The sequence below is a fragment of the Cetorhinus maximus genome, chromosome 4 (genome assembly GCF_964194155.1).
Source record: "Cetorhinus maximus chromosome 4, sCetMax3.hap1.1, whole genome shotgun sequence".
NCBI classification, from domain to species: domain Eukaryota; kingdom Metazoa; phylum Chordata; class Chondrichthyes; order Lamniformes; family Cetorhinidae; genus Cetorhinus; species Cetorhinus maximus.
The window spans coordinates 86,332,286-86,354,471 of NC_135882.1; the positions used below are offsets into that span (position 1 = coordinate 86,332,286).

A 22,186-nucleotide genomic window follows, 5' to 3' on the forward strand; every position below is an offset into this window, starting at 1 on the left:
TCTCTACCTCAAAGAGTTGTGGAGGCTAGGTCACTGAAAGTATTTAAAGAGGAGATAGATAGATTTTTGAAATATCAGGGAGTTGAAGGCTATGAGGAACTGGCATAGAAGAGGAGTTGAGGCCTGGGGCAGATCAGCCATGATCTTATCGAATGACAGGGCAGGCTTGAGGGGCCGAATGGCCTACTCCTGCTCCTATTTCTTATGTTCTTACTAACAACAAATCTGATTTAATATGGAATTATTTGTTTTCTCAAGCTTCAGAGCATATGTATGTTGATTTAAGTAATGCAAAACTATGCAAAGTTCTGTGAATCCTAGAATGTAGCCAATTTGAAAAAGAGACTGGAATGCAATTGTCATTGTGAACTTGAGGATCTGCAAATTGACAACAGAACATGCTTTTTTTGGAAATGCCCACTTTTGACGTTTCAAAAACATGCACTTAATCAGATACGCATTGTTAAAATTAGTTTGCTCAATGAGAACAGGGAAATATTCATGTTCTGGGGGCAGTGCTGAGCTGAGAAGTAGCCAGGAGATTGACTGTTAGTTCAGAGAACTGAATAAAGAAAGGCAAGAAAGTTACAGAATTTTCAGCCCCAAAAGCAGAAGACTTACAGAGGACCTTATGGGGTTGAGGTACTAAGTAAGGAGAAAAAGTAAATCCAGCGTACTCAAGTGCGTTCAGGAAAATTATCTTCAGCATTATGTTTCCAGTGCAATGAGGAAGGAGGCACTGCTAGACCTGGTTCTTGGGAATGAGGTAGGCCAAGTAGCTCAAGTGTCAGTAAGAGGTCATTTAGAGGACAGTGATCATTGTATCATGCGTTTTAGGCTGGAAAAGGACAAAGAACAGTCCAAAGAAAGAAAACCTAACTGGGGAAAAGCCAACTTCAATGGGGTAAGGATGGATCTCGGCCAAATAAATCGGAGTCAAAGGTTGGCTGGAGAAATTGCAGCTGATCAATGAGTTACTTTCAAAGAGGCGGTGATTCAGTATATTTTCCCGAAAGGGAAAGGTAGAGCAAACAAATCCAGAGCTCCTTGGATGTCAAAGGAGATAGAAATTAAGATAAAGAAGAAAATGTGTGCTTATGACAGTTGTTGGGTAGAAAATACAATCGAAAACTTAGCTGAATATAAAAGGGTCAGAGGAGAGATGAAGAAGCAAATAAAGGAAGCAAAGACGGAGTATGTAAAGAGATAGTTAACTAGCATAAAAGGAATCCCAAAGTCGTCTTTGGTCATATAAATAGAGATAGGAGTAGTAGTAAGGCCGATTAGGGACTAAAAAGGGAATTTAAACCTGGGGATAGAAGGCATAGCTGATTAGTAAACCAACACTTTGCATCTTTCTTTACAAAAGATGATGCTACCCAGGTTTAGGTAAAAGATGAGAATTCAGATACTTGATGGGTTTAAAATTGAAAAGCAGGAGGAACTGGATAGGTTATCTGTACTTAAAGTTGATAAGGCACCAGGGATCAGATGAGATGCATCCAAGGATACTGAGGCAAGTGAAAGTGGAAATTGTAGGGGCACTGGCCACAATTTTTCAGTCTTCCTTAGGCTCGGGTGGTCCCGGAGGACTGGTGAATTGCAAACGTTACATCCTTGTTCAAAAAAGGGTGCAAAGATAAACCCAGCAACTACCAGCCAGTCAGTTTAACTTCAGTAGTGGGGAAACTTCTAGAAACAATAATTCGGGACAAAATTAATAGTCGCATGGACAATTAGGGAAAGTCAGCATGGATTTCTTAAGGGAAAATCATGTTTAACTAACTTGGAGTTTTTTTGAAGAGGTAACAGAGAGGGTTCATGAGGGCAATGCTGTTGAAGTGGTGTACATGGGCTTCCATTGCCACACAACAGACTTATGAACAAATTTATAGCTCATGGAATGAGAGGGACAGTAGCAACATGGATACGGAATTGGCTGAATGACAGGAAACAGTGAATGGGTGTTTTTCGGGCTGGAGGACAGTTTGCAGTGGAGTTCCCCAGGGTTCAGTGTTGGCACCCTTGCTTTTCCTGATTTATAGCAATGACCTAGACTTTGGTGTACAGGGCACAATTTCAAAGTTTGCGGATGATACAAAATTTGGAAGCATTGTGAACTGAGAGGACAGTTTAGAACTTCAAAAAGACAAGTTGGTGGAATGGGCAGATAAGTATCAGATGAAGTTCAGCGCAGAGAAATGTGAAGTTAATTACTTTGGCAGACAGAACATGGAAAGACAATTTCTGAAAGGGTATAACAAATAATTATAATAAATAAATATAAATAAATAATAAAGTTACAATAAACCCTTACAAAAACATTGGTTAGGCTTCAGCTGGAATATTGTGGCCAATTCTAAAACCACACTTTAGGAAGGATGTCAAGGCTTTGGAGAAGGAATTTACTAGAATGGTACCATGGGTGCAGGACTTCAGTTACGTGGAGAGACTAAGAGAAGCTGGGGTTGTCCTTATAGCAGGAGGTTAAGGGGAGATTTGATAGAGGTGTTTGAAATCATGAATGGGTTGCCTACAGTACAACAGCTACTACACTTATTTATTATTTATATATTTTACATTACATTTTACCCTGGTAAAAGACAAGAATTCAGATACTAGATGGGTTTAAAATTGAAAAGCAAGATAATATAATATTTATAAAGGGTACAACTCTAAAGGGGTGCAGGAGCACAAGGACCTAGGTGTATACGTGCATAAATAATTAAAGGTGGCAGGACAGGTTGAGAGAGCAGTTAATAGTATCTAGCATACAGTACCCTGGGCTTCATTAATAGGGACATAGATTACAAGAGCAAGGAGGTTATGTTGAATTTGTATAAGTCACTAGTTCGGCCTCAGCTGGAGTATTGCATCCATTCTGAATGCCATGTTTTAGTGAGGATGTGAAGGCATTAGAGAGTGTGCAGAAAATATTCATGAGGATGGTTCCAGGCATGAGGAACTTCAGTTATGAAGGTAGATTGAAGAAGTTAGGGCCGTTTTCCTTCGAGAAAGAAAAGCTGAGAAGAGATTTGATATTCAAAATCATGAAGGGTCTGGACAGAGTGGATAGGGAGAACCTGTGAAAGGACCCAGAAAGAGAGAGCACAGATTTATAATAATTAGAAGCAAAACTCATATAAGAAACTTTTTTACCCAGCGAGTGGTTAGGGTTTGAAATGCACTGCTTGTGTGTGTGTGGTAGAGGCGGTTTTAACTGAAGCATTCAAAAGGGAGTTAGACTGTTATCTAAAAAGGAAGAATGTGCAGAGTTATGGGGAAAAGGTGGCATAATGGTACTTGATGAATTGCTCATTTGGAGAGCCAGTGCAGATACAGTGGGCCAAATGGCCTCCTTCTGTGCCGTAAGAATCCTGTCATTCTGTGACACTACTTTTAAATCACAACTCCAGGAAAGTGGAACATAACTTGAAACTTCAAGGGCAATTAGGGATGGGCAATAAATGCTGGTGTAGCTCACATCCCATGAATGAATAATAAATGAGCTGAGGAAGCATGTGTGATGCAGAGAGTGACTAACTGAGCAGTTTAGCGAACCTCCAAAAACTTTAAACATCTAAATATTCATTAGATGCTGTGGCACGGAGGAGAAGAAAGATAAAAAAATTGTAGGTTTCTATAGAATTATAATGCAAATGCACTAAATGATCTCCCTCATTTGTCCTTATGATTAGGAGCAAGAGTGAGTTTTATGCCCATTAGTTTTGTCAGTAACATGGATCCTTTTGGTTACCAATATCAATTAGCTTGTTCACACCAAAGGGACAGACAGCTGTGACACAATTAAAAAGAAATACAAAGAATGACAGTTGATTAACCAGGAATCAGCGTCAATGAAATATATTAGAAAAATCAACATGAATCTGTATCGAAAGAAATGTTTTCCACTGCAAATACTTCAATATTCAAGAGTTTAACAAAAACTTTCCATGTGAAACATTTTTTGGTCTGGGAAAATTGCTCTATAATAATTCATTTTTAATGTTGTGTTTACTACAGGTTTAAGTGTACATAAATTAGGATTTTCTGTAACTTGCCATTCTTACCTCAGCATCCCGGAAGTACATCTCATAAGCCTGAATCATTTGGCGGCTAGCCTGGCTGCCATGGTACACAGTCACATTCATTGCTGTCCAAGTGTGGAACTCCCTCTCCCAATTAGTGATTGTGGAAAGGGGTGCAATAATCAGGAAGGGGCCATGAATTCCCTTCAAGTACATTTCATACAGAAATGTAATAGATTGGATAGTCTTCCCTAACCCCATTTCATCGGCCAATATACAGTTTTGGCTGGAAAAAAAAAGACATAAGAAGTCTTTATAATGAAAGCTGTAATGTTACAACATTTTCCCCAGCGTAATAACTGTTTCCATAGTCTTAGCTATCCCATTAAAGCACAACAGGCATTGCAGAAATACATACCAATGCAAATAAATGTTATCTCAGCAACACTCATAATTCAAGTGCTTTTCTAATTTTCTACACAGTGCCATCAACAATTTGTATTTATATGCCGCCTTTAATGTAATGAATTAGCAAATATTGGGTCAGATGATCAAAGCTCAGTCAAAGAATTTTAAGGAGTCTCTTGAAGGAGAAAAGTGAGGTAGAGAGGCAGGGGTGTAGTGAGGGTATTCCAGAGCCTGGAGGCTAAGCAACTGAAAGCTCGGCTACCAATAGTACAAAATTAAAATTGGGGATGCACAAGAGGCCAGAATTAGAGAAGCATAGATATCTCAGAAGGTTGTGGGGCTGAAGCAGAGTACAAGAGATAGGGAGAAGTGAGACCACAGTGGAATTTGAAAACAAGGATGAGAACTTTAAAGATATTGCTTGACTGGAGCCAATGTAGGCCAACAAGCACAGGAGTGATGCTGAATGGGACTTGCGGTGTGTTAAGACACAGACATGACTTCAAGTTTTCAGAGGGGAAGGTGTGGGAGACCAGCCAGCAGTGTGTTGGAATGGTCAAATCTATAGGTAACAAGGCAAGAATGAGGGTTTCAGCAGCAGATGAGCTGAGGCAGGGACGAAGGTGGAAATAGGTGATCTTAGTGATGGCATGAATGTGAGGTCAGAAGCTCATCTCGGGATCAAATGTGACACCAAGGTCACGGGCGGACTGGTTTAATCTCAGACTCTTGCCAGGGAGAGGGATGGAGTTGACAGCTAGGGAACAGAGTTTGGAGTTAGGACCAAAAACAATGGCTTCAGTCTTCCCCACATCTAACCGGAGGAAGCTTCTGCTCATCCAGTACTGGATGTCAGGTAAGCAGTCCGATAATTTAGCATCAATCGAGGAATTGAGAGAGGTAGTGATGAGGGAGAGCTGGTTGTCATCAATGCACATGTGAAAGCTAACACTGTGCCTTCGGTTGATGTCGCTAAGGGGCAGCATGTAGATAAGAATTAGGAGGGGGCCAAGGATAGGTCTTTGGGGGACACCAGAAGTAAGTGTGGGAGGAGGTAGAGAAGTCATTGCAAGTCATTCTCTGCCTACAACTGGATATATAAGAATGGAACTACATGAGAGCAATCCCACCCAGCTGGATGAAATTAGAGGGAGCACTGGTGGAGGATGGTGTGGTCAACTGTGTCAAAGGCTGCAAACAGGTTGAGAAGAATGAGGGGGAATGTTTACCATTGTCATAGTCTCATAGATGTCATTTCTGACTTTGATAAGACCTGTTTTGGTACTGTGGCAGGGGAGAAAACCTAATTGTAGGGAGATTCAAACAGAGTTGTGGAAAAAATGGGAATGGATTTGTGAGGGAACAACACATTCAAGGATGGTGGGGAGGGAAAGGAAGTTGGAGATGAGATGGTAGTTTGCAAGACAGTGTGATCAAGGGTTGGTTTTTTTGAGGGGAGGTGTGATGACGGCAGATTTAAGGAGAGAGAGAGAGACAAGACTTGAAGACAGAGAACCATTTACAATTTCCATGATCATGTGGGCCAGGAGGGGAAGTTGGGTGATCCATAAATAGTGGGAACCAGATCGAGAGAACGAGGTGGGTTTCATCTACAAGTGGAGTTCAGGGGGAATGAGGGGAGGAGGGAGAAAAACTAGAGAAAATCAGGTCAAGGCCAGGGGAAGCACTAAAGGAAGTTTGGCCAGATGGGTTGGTGGGAGGGAGGGCTTGGCAGAGGCAGCTGATCGCATTGTGTTGATCTTAGTGACAAAATTGTCCATGATCTCTTTGCACTTGTTAGAGGTGAGGGTGCAGGGGACAGAGGAGAGGGGTTTAAGAAGTGGTTTGTGGTAGAGAAAACAAGCCGGTGGCTATCTTTGCATTCCAGGATGATTCGAGAATCGTGAGCAAATAGTAATCAAAGGCATTATATTTACTATATACTTGTCTTCAGTTTTCAAACACCCTCTGAAGGAGATTTAACTGGCTCTACAACTTCTGGAGAGAAAAGCTGATCCACAATCTGTGCTACATGAGCAATGGAAAGCTAGGATCCCTCTTATTGCACTTCTTACAAGACTAAGCATTCTGTTGACATAACTCTTTTTCACTATATGATCCAAGTTACATCATTTTTATTACTTCAAGAAATTTGGGGCTCTATTTCTTGCTGCAGGTGTATTTTTAGTTAAGACAAATGTTTTACTATTTGAATTCTTTAAAAGACCAAAGGTGAAAATTATCCAAGATTGACATTTGTAGGACTTTAAAAAGCTTCTACATGCCAAAAACTTCAGGTACTATCTGATCTTCCAAAAAAAAGCAATTACATGAAGAATTTGACTATTACATTTTTTGGTGATTAAACCACTTCCTTGTTCCTCTCCACATTCGGGGCAAATCTCTCATATCATTGCATTCAAGATGAAAATGGTAAAAGATAATACAAATCTGCACTCTGCATTGCATTAATACCATTACAGCAGTATTTTTTTTAAAAGAACAGAAACCATATTTATTACCACCATTTAGGCTCCATACTATTGCCCTCCCTAAATCAGTCAATCTAACTCTCTTTCCTCCTTTAAGAACCTCTTGAAAAACCCATTCACAGACACTTCAATTGTCTCCATCTTTTGCTTGGTGTTAATTTCATCCAATTGCATTCCTGTGAAATGTCTTGGGACATTTCTCTGTTAAAAATACTCCATAAATTTAAGTTGCTAAGCTTCTATCATGGTGCTTTCATCAGATTCTGGATTAAACATCTGCGAGTCAGCCTTAAGCTACTGAATTTGACTCCAAACTAGTTTTTCATGGAATGATGAACCTGCTGCTGGAGCATAAGGGAGCTGGCTCACAGATGCCAGCCTCATGGAATCTGAAATTAAATAATGCCAATATAAAAATAGTTCTACACATTTCTGTAAAATGATTTTTGTCTATTACTCCAAACTATTTTGAAAGCACAATAACTCACCTGTTGTACCAATTGAAGAGTAGCCAATTTACGCCCTCCAGTTGATATTCCCTGAGTTGGTTGCCATTTTTATAATCCCTTGAATGTTCCAATTTTGTCCAGAATTCTGCAAGCGGCCGTTCCTTATGGATACAAATCAATATTAGCAAAACTATAGTTATATAAGAACTCAAAAATGTTAATCGATTGGGCAAGGTATTTAGATCAAACAAGCTTGGCCCTTTTACCTCAGTTAATACTGGCTAGTGCCCATCTTCTCACAATATTCCTCAATACGTTCTCTAAAAATGCATCCAATTACCTCGGAACCCACTTACACCACCTAGTTCAGAGTGCTTTCCTAGTAACTCAGTCTACAACTGAATTACACTTTTTGAAGTTGGGCTCAACTTCCCTTGATTCTTTTTTATATTTTAAACTTATGCCCTGCAGCATTGAAACCCTTGACAAGTGAATAACTTGCCTGGAAAATCTCATTAGATTCCGAAGCTTAACCTTTTCTTTTCCAAAGAGGCCCCAATTCGAAACAGTTTTATGTAACCTCTCATCTTTAGTATTCCAATGAACCTTTGCTAAATCATTTCAGGGGTTTAATATATAAATGGGTACCCACATCTGTATGAAATATTCAGATAGTGGCCTCACCAAAACATAAAGTGATGTTGATAGCTAGTTTGTAGTACAGAACTTGAGTATTGCTGAAAAAAATAGACATGTCTAAGTTTTTTGTCTGTACTTACTGTACTTAGATTTCCAGAAGGCATTCGATAAAGTGCCACATCAAAGGTTATTGCAAAAAATAAAAGCTCATGGTATAGGGATAACATTTGGCATGGATAGAAGATTGGCTGGCTAACAGGAAACAGAGTGTAGGCATAAATGGGTCTTTTTCAGATAGGCAAGATGTAACGGAGTGGTGTGCCACAGGGATCAGTGCTGGGACCTCAATTGTTTAAAATTGACATAAATGACTTGGGTGAAGGAATGGATGGGATGGTTGCCAAATTTGCTGATGACACAAAAAAAGGCAGGAAAGTAAGTTGTGAAGAGGGCATAAGGAGGCTACAAAAGGATATAGGTGTGAGTGGGTAAAGATCTGGCAAATGGAGTATAATGTGGGAAAATATGAAATTCTCCATTTTGGCAAGAAGAATAAAAAGAGAAGCATATTATCTAAATGGTTAGAGATTGCAGAACTCTGAGATACAGAGGGATCTGGGTGTCCTAGTGCATGAATCACAAAAGGCTCGTATGCAGGTACAGCAAGTAATTAGGAAAGATAATAGAATGTTATCATTTATTGCGAGGCAAATTGAATACAAAAGTAGGGAGATTATGCTTCAGTTGTACAGGACATTGGTGAGGCCACATCTTGAGTGCTGTGTACAGTTTTGGTCACCTTATTTAAGGAAGAATGTAAGTGCGTTGGAAGCAGTTCTGAGATGGTTTACTAGGCTAATACCTGGAATGAGTGAGTTGTGTTATGAGGAAAGGGTGGACAGACTAGGCTTGCATCCGCTGGAGTTTAGAAGAGTAAGAGGTGACTTGATTGAAACATATAAGATCCTGAGGTGTCTTGACAGGATGGTTGTGGAGAGGGTGTTTCCTCTTGTTGGAGAATCTAGAATTAGGGGTCATAGTTTAAAAATAAAGGCTTGCCCATTTAAAACAGAGATGAGGAGAATTTTATTTCTCTCAGGAGGCCGTAAGTCTTTGGAACACTCTTCCTGAAAAGGTGATGGAACCAGAGTCTTTGAATACTTTTAAGGCGGAGGTGGATAGGTTCTTGGTAAGCAAGTGGGTGATAAGTTATCGGGGTAGGTGGGATGCAGATTTCAGGTTATTATTAGATCAGCCATGATCTTATTAAATAGCGGAGCAGGCTCGAGGGGCTGAATGGTCTACTCTTGCCCCTTGTTCGTTTGTTCACTCAGGACTATGCAGTATCAACATGAGTGGTATTTGCCACTAACAGGATGCTGCTGTCAAGCCCAAAAGAAGTTCTGCCTATCATACAAATGAGTAATGTGGTATATGAATTTCAATGCCAGTGGGATGTTAGGGTATGTAGGCCAAATGTTCCAAAGATCGTATCAAACAGCATGTCCCAGCCGCTGTTTACAATGGGCAGAGTACAGACCACACCCAACCAGCCCATGCTTGCAAAACTCAAAACACAGTGTCCAACATTAGATATGATTCCACGATTGGACAACATTTGCTGAATAATCCTCAATGTGCCAAGAATTACACTGACAACCAATTTAAGATGGTCAGTGGAGCTCACAATGTGACACATTTGCATGTACTGAAAGCTACATGTATTAATGACAGGGCCCTGTTCTTTGTACATACATTGCACCTTTTCAGCAAAAAAAAGTGACAGCCATTCTGTGACTCTTTCCTCAGGGCAATGCCTTGACCAATCAGGGTCAAGTTGCCTGGTTTAAATGTCAAACAATGCTTGGCAGTTAACTGTCAGTCACCATCAGTGGTGCTTCTCCATGGCACCATCACTTGTCAACCAATCAGCATTCTTTACATACAGCATATATTGTTGTTCTCCCCCTTATATTTGTATTCTTGCGAATGTTCTGTACTACAAAACGACTAACAACATCACTTTATGCTTTTATACTCAAATTCCCTAAAAAATAATGCAGAATCCTTTTTTCTGCCTTTCTAAAGGCCTTCTATAACTGAATTCCTTAGTTATCTGTACCCCTTTATTCCTCAATTCTTAAAATCTTACCACTGGTTTCATTTTCTTTCATTGTTCTTTTCCCTCTATAATGTACATTGAAAGCTGTCTTTTATGATCACCAAGAAAAAGTGGCCTCTCAAAGCAACTGGTCCCTCTTTGGAGGGATATTGCATGAAAATACCACAGGTAGTTCTCAAAAAATACAGATCTTTAATGGTCGATTTCCTCCATGTTGCCATCGTATATAATCTACTGTGCACTCCTAAACAATACTAGGCCCTCTGTTGCTGTATACTAAATTTTCAAAATGTTGTTTCTGATTCAGAACTTCAAGAATAGAACACTTTCTTCTAGTGGAGGTGATTTATGCTTGAACTCCTGAGTGAATCAGCATAAAAGACAGCATGATTCATTCCATTGCTATGTTGCTCTGAATAACATTATGTCCCTATGCTACTCTAGTGGGATGCGTGGGATAAATACAAATGCAATTGAGTGTACAGCAGCAGAAGGAGATGGAAGCAGTCTGAAATTGAACAAATGCATGGATGCAGCAGCTCTAGAAAGTTCTTCCTGAGACAGAAAGTCAGTTACAAAATATGTGAACTGTCAGTGATATGCTTATCAGCTAGAGCATGGTACTATGCCTTGCAGCCCAGATGCATTTTTATCAGCAATGCAATGCAAAATTGTTTTCATAATTTAGCAGTGAGGCTTCATAAAGAGGCGAGAGGGAGAGAGCAGCAAGACATCACAAAGAGCGTGAGAGGGAGAGAGCAGAGAGACTTCATAAAGAGCGTGAGAGGAAGAGGAGACGACGATTGGTGAGCGACAGGTGAGTAAACAAGTGGCCTCGATGACTACATCTGCAGGAAGTGTCACCAGCTGCAGAAACTTGAGCTCCAGGTCGCGGAATTTGAGCGGCAGCTGGAGTCACTGTGGTGCATCCACAAGGTTGAGGATTATGTGGATAGCATTAAGAGAGATGGTCACATCACAACTAAGTAGTACACAGGCAGAGGGCGAATGGGTGACCACCAGAGTATCCAAGAGAAACAGGCAGGTGGTGCAGGAATCCCCCGAGGCTCTCATGCTTTCTAACCGCTTTTCCATTTTGGATATTGGTGAGTGAGATGGTTCCTCAGAGGACTGTAGCAAGAGCCAAGTTTGTGGCACCATGGGTGGCTCAGCTGCACAGGAGGAGAGGAGGTAGAGTGGAAGTGCTATCAGTAGGGTATTCCATAGTTAGAGGAGCAGACTGGTGTTTCTGTGGCTGTACACGTGACTCCAGGATGGTATGTTGCCTCCCTGGTGCCAGGGTTAAGGATGTCACAAAGCAGTTGCAGGAAACAGAGAGTAGTGATAAATGATTGTTTTTCAGAGTGGAGGAAGGTCTGTAATGGAGCTCTCCAGGGGGCAGTGTTTGGACCCTTGCTCCTCTTGACATATATTAATGACCAAGACTGTGGTGTGCAGGGCATGATTTCAAAATTTGCAGATGACACGAAGATTGGAAGCATTGTCAACTGTGACGAGGATAGTCTTGAGCTTCAAAAGGACAGACATATTCGTGGATTAGGCAGGCAAATGGCAGATGAAGTTCAATGCAGAGAAATGTGAAGTGATTCATGTTGACAGGAAGAATTTGGACAGACAGTATAAACTAAAGGGAGAAACTCTAAAGGAGGCACAGATCAAAGGGACCTTGGTGTATATGTACATAAGTCATTGAAAGTGGCAGGGCATGTTGAGGTAGCAGTTAATAAAGCATATGGCATTCTAGGTTTTATTAATAGGGGCATTGAGTACAAGAGTAAGGAGGTCATGTTAAACTTATATAAGACAGGCCTCATCTGGAGTACTGCATCTAATTCTGGGTGCCACACTTGACGGATGTGAAGGCACTGGAGAGATTACAGAGGAGATTAACAAGAATGATTCCAGGGCTATAGACTATTTTCTAAATGGGGAGAGAATTCAGAAATCTGGAGTGCAAAAGGACTTGGGAGTCCTAGTCCAGGATTCTCTTAAGGTTAACTTGCAGGTTGAGTCAGTGGTTAGGAAGGCAAATGCAATGTTGGCATTTATTTCGAGAGGACTAGAATATAAAAGCAGGGATGTGCTGCTGAGGCTTTATAAGGCTCTGGTCAGACCACATTTAGAATATTGAGAGCAATTTTGGGCCCCGTATCTCAGGAAGGATGTGTTGGCCCTGGAGAGGGTCCAGAGGAGATTCATGAGAACGATCCCAGGAATGAAAAGCTTAACATATGAGGAACGTTTGAGGACTCTGGGTCTATACTCGATGGAGTTTAGAAGGATGATGGGGGATCTGACTGAAACTTACAGAATACTGAAAGGCCTGAATAGAGTGGACGTGGGGAAGATGTTTCCATTAGTAGGAGAGACTAGGACCCGTGGGCACAGCCTCAGAGTAAAGGAAGACCTTTTAGAACAGAGATTAGGAGAAACTTCTTTAGTCAGAGAGTGGTGAATCTATGGAATTCATTACCACAGAAGGCTGTGGAGGCCAGGTCATTGAGTGTATTTAAGACCGAGATAGATAGGTTCTTGATTGGTAAGGGGAGAAGGCGGGAGAATGGGGTTGAGAAACTTATCAGCCATGATTGAATGGCAGAGCAGACTCGATGGGCCGAATGGCCTAATTTCTGCTCCTATGTCTTATGGTCTTATGGATAAACAACTGTAGCTATGAGGATAGACTGGAGAGGTTGGGTCTGTTTTCCTTGGAGTAAAGAAGGCTGAGAGGAAACTTGAAAGAGGTATTCAAGATCTTGAGGGGTATGGACAGGGTAAATAGTGAGAAACTGTTCCCTCTCAAGAGTATATCAAGAACTAGAGGGCACATATTTAAAATAATAGGCAAAAGGAGAACTGATGCGAGGAATAACTTTTTCACCCAGAGGGTGGTTGGAGTCTGGAACAAACTTCCTGAGGGGGTAGTGGAGGCAGGTTTGATTGAGGCATTCAAAAAGGAATTGGATTGCTATCTGAAAAGAAAAATGTGCAAGGTTACAGGATCAGGCAGGGGAGTGGGATTAGGTAGACTGCTCTTTCAGTAAGCCAGTGCAGACTCGATGGTCCGCATGGCCTCCTTCTGCACTGTAAACATTCTGTTATAATCCCACCCATTCATTGTGCTCCTGCTCTCTTCGGCGGGATTGTTAATTGCGTGTAGAGTCTGGGTGCTTTGAGTGGATGGTCTTTCATTGGAGATTAATTACAATGGAGAACCTTGTCAGCCAAATTTATATACTTGTATGACAACAGGCAATCTATTAGAAGGTAGGTCATAAATTAGAGGTTCCACTGCAAATGGAAAAACAAGTTCAAGTACCAGATTCTACCAATCCTAAAATGATATTTACCTCTATTCTTTGCATTCTGTTCCCTAGCCAAACGTGCACATCTCCATGTGCTTTAATTAGCACACGTCTCTTAACTGGGAAATGCATTCTGAAAATTCATATACAATATTCACTGAATTTCTTTTCTGATTTCCTCAAAAAATTAAATTAGAATAGTCAAGCACAATCTGCCCTTTACAAATCCACACCAACTGTCCGTGATTAGCTCAAAAGAAATGTAACCACAATGAAGGAAAGGCTAAGTAGCATATCATTCCCTAACTAATTCCCTTCCTCTTTTTGAAAGGAAGTATAATATTTACGATCCTCAAATCCTTTGGCACGATTCTTGTTTTCAAAGATTTGTAAGTGGTTTTGCTCTCTTTCCCAACCTTCAATATGGGATACATATGATTAAAGCCTTGTGACTTTTCTTCTTTCGATCCTATTAACTTTTTTAGTGCAGGATATTTTTGAATATTTGTCTCCAGTAGTGGTTCTTCCACATCCATTGAGTCATTCAACAGTCCAACTTACACCTGTAAAAACTATTGTCAAGTGCTTCAGCATTTCTATCTTTCCCTCACTCAAATACAAGATTCTATGAGTAACTTTACTTTACTTGTAAAAGTCTACTCTATTTCCCATTATCTGACTGTCAGCCTTCTTTCAGGTTCTCTATGAGTCATCTTAATCTACCCTTTTTACTTTTTCTCAGCCTGCAACTCAAGTACAGAATTGTGATCTTACCGTATGCTCAGTTCTTGGTTTCACAGACTGTAGTTGGTGAAATTCTTCGATCTTGACTTGGTCTGTGTCTGGTTTCAGTTCCCAAGTGCTTTCTTCATATGGAAGAGAACACCACTTCACCAAATAATGGGTTATTGGCTATTTTGAAAACCAACAAAATTAATCCATTTGGGATTACCCAACTAATTTGCATACACTTCATTTCTCAATTTTCCGAGATTTATTTGTACAAGTCAGGACATGGATTTTCTAAACACTACAGCAAGCATCAGAATAAACTTCCAGCAAATGCATTAAGTATGTTGCCTTAAGAAGTCTTAAGCTCTAAAAGTTCAAACTATATTAATAACACTTCCTTACAACCCATTTTGCTTTTGAAAGCAATGGCTTTAAAATTAATACCATCACCAAGCTCTTCAACATATCCAGTTTGATATTAAACATAAGAGATAAATATCCTCAATATGAGCATTTCATGGACAAATGGTGCTGAAACCCACATTGCACTGTTGGTTCCTGATAATCACAAAGTAAACAGCAGGAAAAACCTCCAGTTGCTCAAACAACCCAATTGCAGAAGATAACCAGATCACAACAGTAGCTACAACTGATGAGTGGGAAAGTTCTCTCTTCACCTCTAACACAACTAGCTTGCTGATTGAACGGGGAAAGTATTTTAAAGCATGCAAGGTATGATAGCAGCAAGCATCAGCACACCTTAGATGCCTAAATAAGTACGGGAAATCTCACAGCTCTTGCTCCAAGCTAATTCTATTTTCTTCATGTATAAGACCCAAATTTCTTCATTTGTCTTTTTATTGCAAGCACCACTCTTTCAGGGATCATTGCATGATGCAATTCTATCCCATCCAAAATTAAAGTATTACGCAATATCAAGTTTTCTGGAATTCCAGAGGTCAGATCAAAATTAAGATTTCTTAAATCTTCTGTATTTGTTTATAATTTAATCAGAGGATCTGCTGTTTCATTCTACATAATGTATTATAAGGCCATAATTCACTTAAGTGAAAGAGCATATTATTAGACAATTTTTTTTTATTCATTCATGGGATGTGGGCTTCACTGGCTGGGCCAACTTTTATTGCCCATTCCTAATAGCCCTTGAGAAGGTGGTGGTGAGCTGCCTTCTTGAACCGCTGCAGTCCATGTGGTATAGGTACACCCACAGTGCTGTTAGGGAGGGAGTTCCAGTGAAGGTGATATATTCCCAAGTCAGGATGATGAGTGACTTGGAGGGGAACTTCCAGGTGGTGGTGTTCCCATCTACCTGCTGCCCTTGTCCTTCTAGATGGTAGTGGTCGTGGGTTTGGAAGATGTTGTCTCAGCAGCCTTGGTGAGTTCCTGCAATGCATCTTGTGGATGGTACACACTAGTGCCACAATGGTGGAGGGAGTGAATGTTTGTGGATGTGGTGCCAATCAAGCGGGCTGCTTTGTCCTAGATGGTGTCAAGCTTCTTGGGTGTAGTGGAAGCTGCACTCATCCAGACAAGTGGGGAGTATTACATCACACTCCTGACTTGTGATTTGTAGATGGTGGACAGGCCTTGGGGACTCAGGTGGTGAGTTACCCGTTGCACAATTCCTAGCCTCTGGCCTGCTCTTGTAGCTACAGTATTTATATGGCTAATCCAGTTCAGTTTCTGGTCAATGGTAACCCCCAGGATGTTGATAGTGGGGGATTCAGTGATGGTAATGCCAATAAACATCAAGGGGTGATGGTTAGAAAATCTCTTGCTGGAGAAGGTCATTGCCTGGCACTTGTGTGGTGCGAATGTTACTTGTCAGCCCAAACCTGGATACTGTTATTGATATTGCTGCATTTGGACATGTACTGCTTCAGTATCTGAATCATCGTGAATGGTGCCGAACATTGTGCAATCATCAGCGAACATCACCACTTCTGACCTTATGATGGAAGGTAGGTCATTGATGAAGCAGCTGAAGATTGTTGAGCTGAGGACACTCCTGAGTGATGTCCTGGAGCTGAGATGGCTGACCTCCAACAACCACAAACATCTTTCTTTGTGCTAGGTCTGACTCCAACCAGTGGAGAGTTTTCCCTGATTCCCATTGACTCCAGTTTTGCTAGAGCTCCTTGATGCCACACTCGGCCAAATGCGGCCTTGAAGTTGGGGAGATGGTGGCATAGTGGTACTGTCACTGGACTAGTGTTCCACAGACCCAGGGTAATGCTCTGGGGACCCGGGTTCGAATCACACCATGGCAGGTGGTGAAATTTGAATTCAATAAAAATCTGGACTTAAAAGTCTGATGATGACCACGAGACCACTGCCAATTGTTGTAAAAACCAATCTGGTTTATTAATGTCCTTTAGGGAAGGAAATCTGCTGTCCTTTCCTGGTCTGGCCTACATGTGACTCCAGACCCACAGCAATGTGGTTGACTCTTAAATGCCCTCTGAACAAGGGGGATCAATTAGGGATGGGCAATAAATACTGGCCTAGTCAGCGATGCCGACATCCCATGAACAAGTAAAAGAAAAAGAAAAAAAAATGTCAAGGGCAGTCATACACACCTCACCTCGGGAGTTCAGCTCTTTTGTCCATGTTTGAACCAAGGCTGTAATGAGGTCAGGAGCTGAGTGGCCCTGGTGGAACCCAAACTGGGTGTCAGTGAACAGGTTATTGCTAAGCAAGTGCCACTTGGTATTTTGGATAGCATTATAGATGTATTCATGGTATTTTCAGGAAAAAATTCCATGGTCATATCAATACATATTTGGAAACAAAATCAATAGTTTTATCAATATACGTTTGCTTAATTATGTAGGCAATATCATCTCCATTAGGTCAGGGAGAACAAAGAGACGTTCCAGATTCCCTTCAACCAAGGTATGTAATCAGCATAGTAAAGACTAAGAAAATTATCATCTTTTGGCTGGTTTAAAATTCTGCTGATGCATCCTGGGAAAGTATACAAGCTACCAGCTGGGTCAACTATAAATGGCCCCATTCTGGGCAAAGTTATTAAGCCCAAGCTTTTGGGAGGGGGAAAGACCTTCAGGTAAAAACTTTAATGCAGATATTACAAATCACAATAAGCAATTTACTGATTAAATTTAATGTTATTGTGAAGTATGTAATTGATTGGATTTTTTTCACAAAGTTCATTCAACTAGATATGTTTTCACAGTAACATATTGACTGGGTTCTCCCTTATAAAAATGATACCAGAAGTTGTGAGCAGAAAGTGTGTCATATGCACCATAGCCCAATATAAACATTGCCGCAGTAACAGCATGGTTCTTTCACTCACGTTCTCTTTCGTAGGTTAGGATGAGGGGTTAAGGCAATTTTAGGTGTCCCTAAAAATTTAACCGTAGTTGCTATAGGTCCCAGTAAAGGAAAGTTTGAACCCCACGGCTTTATACCCATTATAAGAGGCAGAATTGTGAACTGGGTTAAAATGAAAAAAAGCACTATCCACTAATTTCCCAAAAGTCAAAATCAAAGGCTCGAATCCACTGCTGAGGTTATGGGGGAAAATGTTGCTACATTAGAAACCAAATTGTCAACATTGTACAGTACAATGTATTTGTCCTAGATGACATTACAGTAGGTCATTTGATCAAGTGTGGCATCAGGGAGCCGTAGCAAAACTGGAATAAATGGGAATGAGGGGGGGGAAACTCTCTGCTGGTTGGAGTTATACCTGGCCCAAAGGAAGATGGTCGTAGTTGTTAGAGGTCAATCGTCTCAGTTCCTGGACATCACTGCAGGATTTCCACAGGGTAGTGTCCTAGGCCCAACCATCTTCAGCTGCTTCATCAATGACCTTCCTTCCATCATAAGATCAGAAGTCAGGATGTTCGCCGATGAGTGCACAATGCTCAGCTCAGATACTGAAGCAACTCATGTCCAAATACAGCAAAACCTGGACAATATCCAGGCTTGGGCTGACAAGTAGCAAGTAACATTCAGGCCACACAAGTGCCAGGCAATGACCATCTCCAGCAAGAGAATCTAATCATCGCCCTTGACATTCAGTGGCATTACCATCGCTGAATCCCCCACTATCAACATCCTAGGGTTTACCATTGAACAGAAACTGAACTGGACTAGCCATATAAATACTGTGGCTATAAGAGCAGGTCAGAGGCTAGGAATTCTGCATGGAGTAACTCACCTCCTGACTTTCCAAAACCTGTCCATCATCTACAAGGCACAGGTCAGGGGTGTGATGGAATACTCTCCATTTGCCTGGATGAATGCAGCTCCAACAACACTCAAGAAGCTTGACGCCATCCAGGACAAAGCAGCCCGCTTGATTGGCACCCTATACACAAACATTCACTCCTTCCACCCCCGACACACAGTGGCAGCAGTGTAAACCATCTACAAGATGCATTGCAGGAACTCACCAAGGCTCCTTAGATAACATCTTCCAAACCCACAACCATCTAGGACAAGGGCAGCAGATAGATGGAAACACCACCACCTGGAAGTTCCCCTCCAAGTCACTCACCATCCTAAGTTGGTAATATATCGCCGTTCCTTCAGTGTCGGAGGGCCAAAATCCTGGAACTCCCTCCTTAACCACACCGTGGGTGCACCTGTTCAAGGGACTGCAGCTGTTCAAGAAAGCAGCTCACCACCACCTTCTCAAGGGCAGGGCAATTAATGCTGGCCTAGCCAGTGATGCTCACATCCCATCAATGAATTTTTAAAAAAGTTGAATCCTGGGACTGAATCTCAACGCTAACAGACAAGAACTAGGGCTCCCAAGTGAAGCAGGTTAGATCACCTGCCTTGGTCAATTTTAATGAGCACCAATTCTAAAATAATAATTTGATGGTATACTATATTAAATGTCAGAATATATGGTTCATATTAAGATGATTTGCAGTGAACTGATTTTTCAAAACAGTGTTTCAACTTGAATGTTGCCTGACTCACAATAAGCTATTAATGCAAAGACTATCAATTAAAGGACAACCGGGTAAGTATTTGAAAAGGAAGAATGTGAACAAAAGGGGAAAAGAACAAGGAATGGGGTTAGAGAAGATAACCAATTTCAATGGCATTATTAATGTTGACAATATTGCTTTACAACACTCCTGCTGGACCTGCTTTCAACATTAAATGCACCTCAGATGAAGTACAGACATGCATTTTGAAGCAGAGGAAAAATTGAGGCAAGGAAGAATAACTGTTACACAACAATATGAATTTCAAAATCCCCAATGGCCAAAGGAGTGATAGTACATGGTGTACTAGAAAGCCATGGAGCTCAGGATATGTGAGTTTGCTGATGTCAGGAAGAGGTGACTGCAGCGTAGTGGTAATGTCACTGGAGTAATAATCCAGAGGCCCAGGGGACATGGGTTCAAATCCCACCTTGGCAGCTGGTGGAATTTAAATCCAATTAAAAAAAATGGAACTTAAAGCTACTCTCAGTAATGGTGACCACGTAAAAACCCATCTGGTTCACTAATATCCTTGAGGGAAGGAAACCTGCCAACCTTACTGGTCTGGCCTACATGTGACTCCAGATTCACAGCAATGTAGTTGACTCTTAACTGCCCTCTGATATGGCCAAGCAAGCCACTCGGTTCAAGGGCAATAAGGGATGGGTGAGAAATGCTGGCTTTGCCAGTGACGCTCACATCCCATGAAAGACCTCAGTACTGCCTGGACTTGAGGAGAATAAAATCACTCAAGGTTTCACAGTCTGATTGCTAGCTGGTCAAACCACCATTCGTGAGAATGCTGGAGTTGTACTGAATTCTGTTACAAGCACATCAATCCTTCAACAGTTGAATAAACTGCCAATACTAGATTCTCGCATTACAGCATAAAGCTTAGAACAAGAAGCATCTATTTGGCTCAGTTAGGCACATTTAAATAGCCACTTATGCCGAATTCACCCCTATAGGTATCATCATCTTTGCAAATAGATGTAAATTTTTTTTAAAATGTCATTTTCCTCCCCTAAATAAAAGTTGATGAGGAAAAATATTAAGCTTACCCATCTTTCCCCTCTTAGCCAGCTGAGTAAAAGTTCCATCTTTGCTGTAGGCCAAGAAGTTTTTTTATTTGATTCACAGTCTATGTTGAGCTAACATAGATTTCAGTCAGGGCAGCTACAACTGAAATTAGCACCTCTTGTGTTAGAGAAGTGAGAAGTGATCCAAAAATAGCACTCTTGATCAGTATCCAATGACCCTTATGTGAAAGTATATTTGGTTGACGTTCATACAAATACAGCACCAAAACGTTGATAAAAAGGGAAAAAAAAGAATATGAGCGTTTATAAGTATATAAAAGTGAAGAGAGTAGCTAAAGTAAACATTAGTCATAGAAGCCCCTTAGAAGCAGAAACAAGGGAAAATATCACAGGGAATGAGGAAATGGCAGAGGCATTGAACGAATAGTTTGTGCGTCTTCATAGCAGAAGACATAAGTTCATACCAGAAACCTAGGAGCTAAAAAGAGTGAGGAAATTAGGGAAATTAATATCAGCAGAGATAAAGAACTGGAGAAACTTAAGGGACTAAAACTTGACAAATCCCCAGGACCTGATGGCCTACATCCTAAGGTTCTAAAAGAAATAGCTGCAGAGACAGTGGATGTCCTAACTATGATTTTCCAAAATTCCTTTGATTCGGGAAAGGTTCCACTAGATTGGAAATTGAAAAATATTATACCGCTTTTCAAGAAAGGAGAGAAAAAACAGTGAACTACAGGCCAGTTAGCCCAACATCAGTTGTTGGGAAAATACTGGAAATTATTAATGGAGTCTTAACAATACACTTGGAAAAGCATAGTATTATTAGAACTCATGATTTTACTGAAGATAATCCTGCTTGACAAATTTATTTGAGCTTTTTGAGGGTGTAACTAGCAAGGAAAGATAAAGGGGAACCAGTAGATGTAGTATACCTGGATTTCCAAAAGGCATTCAATAAGGTGCTGCACAAAAGGTTAATAGGCAAAAGTTGGGGTAATATATTAGCATGGATAGAGGATTGGATAGGGGAGAGAAAAGGGTGGGCATATGCAGGGCTTTTTTAAGTTGGTAGGCAGTGAATAGTGGAGTGCCACAAGAATCAGTGCTAGAGCCTCAGCTATTGACAAACTATATTAATGACTTTGATGAAGAGAGAGAGTGATGTATGAGTTTGCTGACAATACCAAGCTGGGTGGAAAGGTATGCTGAGGGGAGGACACAGAGAGGCTGCAAAGCGATATAGGCAGGTTAAGTGAATTGGCACAAGATGGCAGACGGAGTATGATATAGGGAAATGTGAACCTATTCACTTTGGTCATAATTTAAAAGCAGAATTTTTTTTTAAAGAAGTGTGAAACTTGTAAGTTTTGATATTCAAAGAGACTCAGGTGTGCTTGTTCAAGGAATGCAGAAAGTTAGTATGCGGGTGAAGCAAATAATTAGGAAAACAAATGGCATGTTGGCCTTCATTGCAAGGGGATTGGAGTAGGAGAATAAAGTCATCTTGCTGCAGTTATACAGGGTTTTTGAGAGACATCTAGAGTACTGTGTGCAGTTTTGGTCTCCACATTTAAGAACAAATATACTTGCATTGGAGGCCATACAGCGAAGGTTCACTAAATTGGTCCCTGGATGAGAGAGTTGTCCTGTGAGAGGCACACAAAGAGTGGTGGTAGGATGATGAACTGGAAGGCTGCAAGAAACTGAAGATCCATATCCTAGCAAAAGTGGGAGAGAAAAGTAGCAACAACAAAAAAAAACTCACTCGAATTTAGTTATAAAACATCTATGCCATTACTAAGGCAGCGGAAATTCAAGTATTCAAGTATTACAACTTGAGAAAGGAGCAGCATAAAGTAAAAACATGCTAAACGATAAGACTCTCAGATGGAAGAACAACAGAGATCTACAGTACAGAAACATAATCTTTGAAGGCAGGACTGTAGGTGGAAAAGG

At 40.9% G+C, this 22,186-nt stretch overlaps 1 protein-coding gene across 1 annotated transcript in view; it reads right to left on the reverse strand.

The window, feature by feature from the left end:
- The window catches only part of chd7 (chromodomain helicase DNA binding protein 7), a 277,990-nt gene that overhangs the window by 107,824 nt on the left and 147,980 nt on the right, over positions 1-22,186 (reverse strand). Inside the window, exons 10-12 of the mRNA XM_078540439.1 lie at positions 14,239-14,376; positions 7,417-7,538; positions 4,071-4,314 (exon numbers count right to left, since the gene is read on the reverse strand). Of these exons, the coding sequence (XP_078396565.1) occupies positions 4,071-4,314; positions 7,417-7,538; positions 14,239-14,376 (504 nt within the window). The remainder of the gene's footprint in view (positions 1-4,070; positions 4,315-7,416; positions 7,539-14,238; positions 14,377-22,186) is intronic.